The sequence below is a fragment of the Eriocheir sinensis genome, chromosome 14 (assembly GCF_024679095.1).
Source record: "Eriocheir sinensis breed Jianghai 21 chromosome 14, ASM2467909v1, whole genome shotgun sequence".
NCBI classification, from domain to species: Eukaryota; Metazoa; Arthropoda; class Malacostraca; order Decapoda; family Varunidae; genus Eriocheir; species Eriocheir sinensis.
Window position 1 is genome coordinate 9,591,097 of NC_066522.1, and position 10,017 is coordinate 9,601,113.

General features: G+C 48.2%; 1 protein-coding gene across 2 annotated transcripts in view; it reads left to right on the plus strand.

Annotated features, from left to right (window-relative positions):
- The first annotated feature begins 207 nt into the window (after positions 1-207).
- The window catches only part of LOC126998421 (formyl peptide receptor-related sequence 6-like), a 68,242-nt gene continuing 58,432 nt past the window's right edge, over positions 208-10,017 (plus strand). The window contains exons 1-2 of one of the 2 annotated variants that reach the window (XM_050860086.1): positions 208-664; positions 775-892. Coding sequence is in view for 1 of the 2 variants with exons in the window: in XM_050860084.1 (XP_050716041.1) it covers positions 709-892 (184 nt within the window). In the remaining variant the exon portion in view is untranslated. Of the gene's footprint in view, positions 893-10,017 lie in introns of both variants that reach the window. The other variant, XM_050860084.1, reaches the window with a different exon arrangement.

Genomic DNA, 10,017 nt, shown 5'->3' on the forward strand with positions numbered 1-10,017 from the left:
TTGTCTGTTCATTGCTTCCCTCCTTCGTAGAAATAGTATCTCTCTCTCTCTCTCTCTCTCTCTCTCTCTCTCTCTCTCTCTCTCTCTCTCTCTCTCTCTCTCTCATCCCAATTTTCATGTATTCAGTTGACTTCTTTATATCCTTTGTTGTTTTAGCGATTTTCTTTATTTATTAGACGTTTGCTTTGTTATAAGAAAGTAGCCAATATGACGCCGATTTTCAGAAAGGGGGACAGGTCAACTACTTCCAACTGTCGCCCAACTAGCTAAATATCGGTCATAGGTGGAAGGGGGGAGGAAAGCAAGAAGGATTCAACCACACCATAATTCCAAGCAGCATTTCCGTACCTCAGGCACAAGTAACAACGGACATGTCCCTTAAACTGTCTCTGTGTCACCTCGCTCAGCATCACCGCACGTCACAGGGAGCAGCAAAGGTTGTTGGACGATCCAGGGTCTAAGAGTCACGGACTACTCAGGAAAGTCGGAGGTTCAAAGCAGTTTACGAGGGATTAGTTCTGAGCGCGTGGGAAGGGGTAGGAAGGGTAGGAAGGAGAGAGAGACGGAGAGGGCATGGAGGGAGGGAGGCGAACGGTGGAGGAGGCGTCAGTCAGTCTCATTACAGAACCAGGGAGCCCGTGGATTCTTTTTCTTCGCAGAGAAAGTAAGTGAAGGTTTAGGAACTACACTGATGGCATTATGATCTGAATGTTGTATGTAAAGTTAATTGTGCAGTTTGTTAGTGGTCTTTCAATATTGCTATTCTTAACACAGGAGAGCTGCCCAGCCCCGCCCACCTGCCGTGCCTGCTGTCCAGCCGACCTCTCCCCAAGTCTCCTGCTGTTGCCTGTGAGCTGGTACCCGCCAGTTAATCTTCTCTCCTATATAAGAGGTTTGTTTATTAGTGATATTTTTGTTGTTATGGGTTTATTTAAAGGTAGCGGTACTTGTGGTGGTCGTAAATATGGCAAGTTTTGTCCACTAGTGTCCTGTGGGAGGGTTGGATCAAGGCTTGCATGCATAGCCCCGGAAAAGAGTTGTTTTCGTAGCTGCGTGCCACCGGAAGAGAGTTGTTTTCGTAGCTGTGTGCCACCGGAAAAAAAAAGAGTTGTTTTCGTAGCTGCGTGCCACCGGAAAAGAGTTGTTTTCGTAGCTGTGTGCCACCGGAAAAGAGTTGTTTTCGTAGCTGCGTGCCACCGGAAAAGAGTTGTTTTCGTAGCTGCGTGCCACCGGAAAAGAGTTGTTTTCGTAGCTGTGTGCCTGTGACTCTAAGGCTGCGTTTACACCAAGCGAGTCACGTCAAGTCATTTGAGGCGATTCATATTGACGCAACTCCGTTTACACCGACTGCGTCAACCTGAGTCAAGTCGGTACTCAATGACCCATTTGATTTCATGGAGAACGGATGCATGTTTTCGTTTTTTTTTTTATATTAATTTGTCTTATTTATTTTGTTTTCCATTGGTCTTTTACTCTTTTTCTTTTATTTTCTATTGGCGTTTTTCAAATCCTTTTCTTTTTTTTTCTTTTTAGTTCTTTTCTTGCTGTTGTTTTCTTTTGTTTTCTTTTTTGGTGTTTTTTTTCTATCATACTTAAGTTGATGTTCGTGTGTCTGGGTGAGCCGCTTTCCTCCCAGAAGGGATCAGCGAGTTATGATTTACTTCATGTTTTTGGTGACGGGTATAATTTCTTGGCGTATGCTTGAGTATGATTGAACGTAACGGATGCTATATGAATGGTGTACATTGTTATTTACAAATATTGAAAATATACATATTAAGTATATGAATATATCCACTCCCCCTTGTCCCTTGTCCTACTAACATAGCTTTGTGATAGGAGTGATTAGGAGTTCCACCAGCATGCTTGAACACCGCGGCAGACTTGCTGTGACTGACGTCAAAAATAGGTCCAGCCCTATATGTGACTCGACTCGACGCGACGCGACGTGACATGACTCGACGCATCCGGTGTAAACGGTTTCTTTCAATAACCCATACAACTGGGGTGGCGATTCATGATGCGTCACGAATCGTCATGACGCGACGCGACGCGACTCGCTTGGTGTAAACGCAGCCTTTTATTAGCGGAGAATGAACGAGCATTTATTAATAATGTTAACTGGCATTTATATAGTCAGTACAAACATTGGATAATATTCACGAAAGCGTAGCCTCCTCTGGCGGCGGTCCAGCCGGTGTTGCGAGAAATACCTCCTTGCAAAAATAAGTCGTATATATACATGGGGGGCAACTTTTATCCATATCAGACCCTATGACATACCGTTGTCCGCAAATTTCTTTCAAACGAAGACTCGGATCAGCATGGGGCTTTGGCACAGATTGTTTCACACAATCCGCTAATTTTTGACTCTATTGTGCAATGCCAGATGCGGTTAATTATAGCGTTTACTCTTGACTGTGATGGCAAAACCTGCGTGAGCCACTTACACATTCGAACAGGTGAGGCGTGACGTATTTGTGACGTGCATCTACCACCTACCTCCACCCCTGGCTTCCCCTACTCCCATCCCTCCCCCTCCCTCCCCCCTCCTTCTACCCCGCACTCTCTCCCACCGCCCACACACACACACACACACACACACACACACACAGCCACGGGGTCATAAATAATCCACATACAAAAGAAGCAGTCGAAAACAATAACAATATGCTTCTCCTACTGTTCTTTTGTGTTCATTTCGTCTGAAAAATACTAGTATCTCTCTCTCTCTCTCTCTCTCTCTCTCTCTCTCTCTCTCTCTCTCTCTCTCTCTCTCTCTCTCTCTCTCTCTCTCGTAATGGAACAAAGAGATGAGCACAAAGAAAATGAATGCATAGGAGTGAAGGGGAAACGCATCTATTTAGTATTATTTTTTTCCTTTGTTGTGTTTGCGTACATGAGGACACACACACGCACACACACACACACACACACACACAAAAGAATACTAACAATAAATAACGTAACAATGATTCTGAAAATGAGAAAGACAGCATAATGTAGTCATGGAGGAGGAGCAAACAGGCGAGTGTGGCGAGACAGGCATTTTCTGCATGACGAGGCTCGGTTCACTGCGGGGTTGGAGACTGCTATTGCAATTACTCTTACTGTTGCTATTACTTTTCCATTTCCTATTACTATACTATTACTGTTGCTTTTACTGATCCTCCTGATGCTAATGCTACTAATGAAAGTGTTGATGCATTCCCGTGAACCGAATTCCGGAGGGGATAAAAAAGTATAGATGCGTTCCGCTGAATTTGCGGCCGAACAAGAGAAAACCATTAGCGTGATGTGCAAAAGCTTGGAATTTTCAGTATTATAAATGATTTTGTAAGCAAGAAAAGTTAGGATATTATTCCGCGACATGATTTAGTTCCATATATATGGTGTGGAAGAAAGACAGTATATTAGTTGATTTTTTAGGCTAAAAAAGTAGGTAGTATAATTTTGACGACCACCAAATTATTAGCAAGAAACTGAACTTCAAATATTAACAGTTTTAAGCAATAAGTTTGAACAAAAAATATGAACGTATAAATGATATTAATATGAAAATTTGCTTAAGACCAATGCCACTAAAATGAACGAAAACTGAAGCAGCAACCTTTATCAACACTTACAAACCAGTGACGACCTTGTGCTTGGAAGCCAGGGGTCCACTGCTTGAATTTAGGGAAGCAATTATTCCTGGTCAATAGATTGTACAGTAGAGCGATATGAAAGAAAATGTTGAGGTCTCTCTCTCTCTCTCTCTCTCTCTCTCTCTCTCTCTCTCTCTCTCTCTCTCTCTCTCTCTCTCTCTCTCTCTCTCTCTCTCTCTCTCTCTCTCTCTCTCTCTCTCTCTCTCTCTCACAGACGACACAAAGATTGGTAACTCGGTTCTCACTGACGAAGACAGGCAAAGCCTCCAAGAGGATTTGCACAAAATTTCAGCTTGGTCGGATAGATGGGATGCTTTAACGTGAACAAGTGCCAGGTCCTTCAGTTGGAAACGAGGAATAAGAAGTTCGAATAACTCAAAAACGTTCAATGCGTCAAAGTCAAAAAAAAAAAATCGTCAAAACCCTCAAACCTCAAAGCAATGCATCGATGCAGCAAATAGCAACAAAAGAATGTTGGCAAAAATAAAAAACTTTTTGTTCAAAGATAAAGATGTAATACTCCGCTCTACAACAGTTCAGCGTCGGCACGAAAATGATCCTTCCCTGCGCAACAAATCCTACGAGAAAGGCTTTTTCTATTAACAACATGTCTCTTTGAAACGTCGCCTCCGAGTGACAGTCTGCACGAGGAGAAATGGCGTAAAACTCAGATGTAGACAAGTAAATTCAGATTACCATCAGTGGTCCAGTGTAACACGATTGACTCCTTCAAAATAAGCTCACTAGTTTTAAGGACTATCTCTCTCTCTCTCTCTCTCTCTCTCTCTCTCTCTCTCTCTCTCTCTCTCTCTCTCTCTCTCTCTCTCTCTCTCTCACACACACACACACACACACACACACACACTCAAGTAAGTTGCACACCGACTGCCCTGGCCGGAATTAGCACCCGGGTCTACGGATTCGTATTACGCTAACTACTGCACCGCGGAAACTTGAAAATAGAACAGACTCTACTGGACACTTTAGCCGAGGAAAAGTGAGACTCAGGAGCACCAAAAGGCCTCTCGACACAGCAGTTACGCGCTGACAACAAACACCAGCAGCCTTGAGCCTACCCGCTACCCTATGCAAGCTATCAACATTCCATTCCCCTGCCTACCGTGGCATGGTGTGGCGTAGCGTTGCGTGGGGTGGTGGGCATGGCGCGGTGGGGGGTGGCCTTGTAATTAACATGCCCCCGTGTGTGTGTGTGTGTGTGTGTGTGTGTGTGTGTGTGTGTGTCATCAAGAGGCTGTAAGAGACTTAAAGGTAATTCTAAACACAAACCGATCACTGGGCGTCACTTGAATACCGAGCCGTGGAATCAGTGTTTTTCCACGTCACAAAGACCATGAAAGACTCCGAGCCACGCAGCGATTATGTCCTGAGTAAACGACTGTAATGTGCAACGACTCCTGAGGGTTGTGCGGAAATCGTGGTTACTTCAGTTTCTTTGACTCATTTTATCTCTTTTTATTCAGGCCTTTCAGGTGTTTTATTTTCGCTATATTCCGTTTTAAGTTACATTTATTTTAACATTATTTTATCAGCTTTAACGATACACTGTCATAAGGGATCTCTCTCTCTCTCTCTCTCTCTCTCTCTCTCTCTCTCTCTCTCTCTCTCTCTCTCTCTCTCAATAATGATACGCTCATAATCAAATTTCAATTCTATTATCAAACCGAGTGGCAATTTTGACTTTTCCTACTTTCTGAACACTTTTGTGCCCGAGCCTCACGTCACTGAAGTGGAAAATACGCACGAGACTGTTTTGAATTATAACCTTATTTTGTCCCCTCCATGCGTCACTGTCTGTGTATTTATGAATCTATCCATCTATTAATTGTCAATCTATAAGTGTCCATCTATCGTAAGTATCTACCTAACAATTTATTTCCTCCCATATCACTATCTCATTTTCACTTATTAACCTATCTGCCAACTTATTTTTTCACATACCTCTTCCTCACACCTATCTATTTATGTTTGTTGATCATATTACAGTTACTCAAAGTTATTCTAATTGGAATGGAAACTGAAATTTCAATTAATACTAAGAATTATATTTTTTTGACAGTTACCCTCTCTCTCTCTCTCTCTCTCTCTCTCTCTCTCTCTCTCTCTCTCTCTCTCTCTCTCTCTCTCTCTCTCTCTCTCTCTCTCTCTCTCTCTCTCTCTCTCTCTCTCTCTCTCTCTCTCTCTCTCTCTCTCTCTCTCTCTCTCTCTCTCTCTCTCTCTCTCTCTCTCTCTCTCTCTCTCTCTCTCTCTTTTATTTTATTTAAACATCAAAATACATATGACAAAAGGGGCGGGGAAATTGTCTCCATGCTAAAGACGACCTCTGTCTTGAGGTCGCCTATCTTAAAGCATTGTCACTAGTTGTGCTTGTGCTCAGGCGGATGTGACTAGGGCGGGTAAGTGCGACACCAGGCATGAGCCGCCACCTTCACCTGCTGGGTGTTCATTGCCCTAACGCCCACTTCACCCGTGAAGGCGTTCCACAGGTGGGCCGTGGCAATCATGAAGGCCCTCTGGCACCTGGCTGTGCGGCTTCTCAGGATTTCAAGGAGGAGGTCGTTAGCCACCGCCGCTCTCGTGGTGTGCTGGCTTCTCCTCCTAGGAACCCGCACTGCCGCCAGGTGAGGTGTGTGTTGGACCTGGGCCTTGTGTAGGACTGTGATGGCACCGACCCTTCTCCGGTGCCCGAGGCTGTCGAGCATACAGTGGGGGGCGTCCTGCTGGTGATGTGGCTGCTGTTGATGTTGCCGCTGCCGCCACTGGTGTCCATGTGGTCGCTGCTGCTGAAAGCTGCTTGCATCGCGGATGAGTCGCTCTGCCCTCCTCTGCACTCTGTCCAGCAGCGAGAGGTGACATTGAGCACTACTCATCCAAGAGAGAGGGAGTATTCCATGACGGGCCTCACCTGGGCTTTGTACAGCCTCAGGAGGCCGTCTGCGTCGAGCAGGTGCCGCACGCGACGCAGGAGTGTCACCCTCAGGGAGGCTCTGCGCGCCATACACTCCAGGTGGCGGTCGAAACTGAGTCTGGAGTCGACCTCCACCCCCAGGATGTTGATGGAGTACTTGATGACCAGGGTGTCGTCCCCAAACTTCAGCCGTCCCTGCAGGAGTCTGGCGTCCTCCCCCTAACGCGATATAACCATGGCCTGGGTCTTCTCGGCAGCAAACTTGACTTGCCAGCGTCGTCCCCAGGCCATGATGTCACCAAGATGGCGGTTGGTGGTTTCGATCACGTCCGCTGTTTCCTCCCTGGTGTAGCTGTGGGACAGGGTGCAGTCGTCGGCGTAGGCTGAGGCCACTGGTGGTGGCCACGGATCAGCTCGTCGAATTATGCGTTCCAAAGAATCCGGCCCAGTACTGATCCTTGTGGAACGCTGGCAGTGATTGGGTAACTGCCTGATGTGCACCCGTTCACCACTACCCTCAGACTCCGGCCGTGCAGGTAGCTCGAAAACAGCTGCAGCAGTTGTCCTGTGATGCCGAGCTGTTCGAGCTTGGCCAGGAGGCCCCTGTGCCACACACAGTCGAATACCCCAGCAATATCTAGGGCAACAACAAGTGAGGGGCGACCAGAGTCCAGGGCGTCATGCCAAGACTTGCTCAGCAGGAGGAGGAGGTCTGATGCCGAGCGACCTCTTCTGAACCCGTGCTGACGAGGAGACAATAGATGGTTCTCCTCCAAGGTGGTGCGTCAGTTGCTCACCAATAATCCGCTCCAGGATCTTGCTAACAACCGACAGGAGCGAGATTGGGCGGTAGTAGGTTGGGTCTGTCTTGTCCTTTTTCTTGAAAACCGATGTGACACGAGCCTCTTTCCACAGGGTCGGCCAGGCCCCTGCGCTTAGGCACTGTCTGAAGATACGTGTGAGGGGGTGCGACAGCTCCCCTGCACAGTGCTTCAACAGGAAAGGGCTGATGTCATCCGGGCCTGGGGCTTTCCTGGTGTTGGTGTCTCGGAGGTGCTTGGTCACTGTGCTCTCCGTGATCTCCAGGTTTTCCAGGACAAAGTTACCCAGACGGGGGAGGAGGGGGGGCTGCCTGTCTGGCTCCTCGACAGTCATCTTGCTGCAGAAGTGGGTTGCCAGAAGGTCAGCTTTATCCTGGTTCTTTACTGCCTGACCCCCTGCAAGCTCCTTGCCTCTCCTTCACCAAGGACCACCACTGTTTGGGGTCAACTTGGTTGGACGCCAGCTTCCTCCTGAGGCTGTTTTCCCATCTTTTCCTGGTCCACGCTGCTGTCCTTGTCATGGCCTTGCATGCAGCGCGGTGCAGAACCTTGTTGCGCTGGGAGAGACGGCGCTTGTATTGCCTCCAGGCGCTGTACTTATCCTCTGCAGCCAGTCGGCACCTATAGCCGAACCACGGCTGGTCGCTTGGGTCGCCTTTATATGCCCTGTGAGGGACATGCTGCCTCTGGGCTTGGAGGAGAGTGGCAGAGAAGGCTGACACATTGTGGTCAACGTCACCACTGAGTGTGGCGTCCCAGTCAGTGTCAGCTAGTACCCGCTTCATGGCTTGCCAGTCTGCCCGCTGCCACAACCAGATGACGCGTTGCCTTGCATCTTCACGCGAGGGGTTGAAGCCGAGTTCAGTCAGCACCGCATTATGGTCGGAGCTGCCGATTCTCTCCAGAGGGCGGCAGTGCACTGAGTCCCCGGGCAGGTCGGTCAAGGCAGGGTCCAACGAGCCCCCACGCACGTGAGTGGGAAAGGTGACGTGGTTTGTGAGCCCGTGGACCACTGTAAGCTCAGTGAAGGCCCTGCTCACCATATGCTGGTTCATGTCACCCACGATGGCTGTGCTCTGGCAGTCGTAGGTGGCCAGGATGGTGTCCAGCTGGTCGGTGAGGAAGGTGAGGGGCTCGCTGCCTTGCCACTGAGGGCGTTACAGGGCGACGAGAAGTACGGCGCTCATATTTGCGAGGAGGAGGCGGAGGAACATGACCTCCATGTGCTCGGCGACAGGGACAGAGAGCGACTGTAGCTGCAGGCCCTCCCGGTAACAAACAGCCACACCTCCGCCCTGTCTGTCCTTCCGATCGCATCGCTCCCAGTGGCAGTAGCCAGGAATCCTGTCACACGTTGTCACACACTCATCGTTCAGAAACGTTTCGACTGCCACCACCACATCAGCTCGGTTCCTGAGGACGGCGTGTGTGAGCTCGCCAATGTTGGTTCTGAGGCCTCGTACATTTGCTGACAGGATTCTGAGGCTGTTCTGCGTCATGGCCGGTTAGTTGTTGTTGGCTGTTCCGGGGATCTGCCCGAGGTGTGGATGTTGTGTTTGAGTTGGGGTAGGTGGTGGGTTGAGTTGGAGTCTCTCCGTCAGCAGGGTTCTGAGAAAGCGCTCCTGTGTCTCCTCGGCTACACGGGTGTAGCAGGTATCAGCGGTGTGGCCTCGTCGCAGACAGAATACGCACTCCAGGCTATTCCTTTCTTCTGGCTGCCGTTTTCTGCACTCAGTGTGGGTGTGGCCTCTCTTCCCGCAGAAGTCGCAGACGATGACGCTTCAGTCTCTCTCTCTCTCTCTCTCTCTCTCTCTCTCTCTCTCTCTCTCTCTCTCTCTCTCTCTCTCTCTCTCTCTCTCTCTCTCTCTCTCTCTCTCTCTCTCTCTCTCTCTCTCTCTCTCTCTCTCTCTCTCTCTCTCTCTCTGACATACCATTTGTTTTAATGCATCATTAACATTAATTTGGTTTAGTCCCCCTTGATGGCTGCTCTGATCCATTCTGCTCCGTGAAGCTGGGGTTGAGAGAGAGAGAGAGAGAGAGAGAGGGGGGGGAGCCTGCACTCTGACCATATATACAACTGGGATAAAAGACTGAGCAACAAATATGTATTTTTAGGAAACTATTCTGATTATGAACCACGTGAGTGGAAAAAAAAGCACGAGGAGGAGGAGGAGGGGGAGGAGGAGGAGGCGGGAATTAATAAATGGGAATCGAATTCAATTAAACATATATGAGGGAGAAGAATTGTAGGCCGAAACGGATTAGCCGACACCCTCTCATTCGTTCAAGGGAACGCAGTGACTCCAACACTCTGCATGGAGCTATCTCAAAAACAACGCCTGGCAGCCCTGCGTGTGTGTGTGTGTGTGTGTGTGTGTGTGTGTGTGTGTGTGTGTGTGTTTTACCGCTGTGCCGTGTGGTAAAACATGCATATATATATTCGAAGGAGAACCAGATCACAGCACCGTCAAATTATTCAATGATATATTATGAAGCATTGCATTACTTAATTCTGTAAGAAAAACTACACGGCTTTTTGAATAGAATATGTAAACCTACGTCCTACTATTACCCAAAAATACTCTAATCTACGCCCATATGAGATCAGTCACTTTGTAAGCTG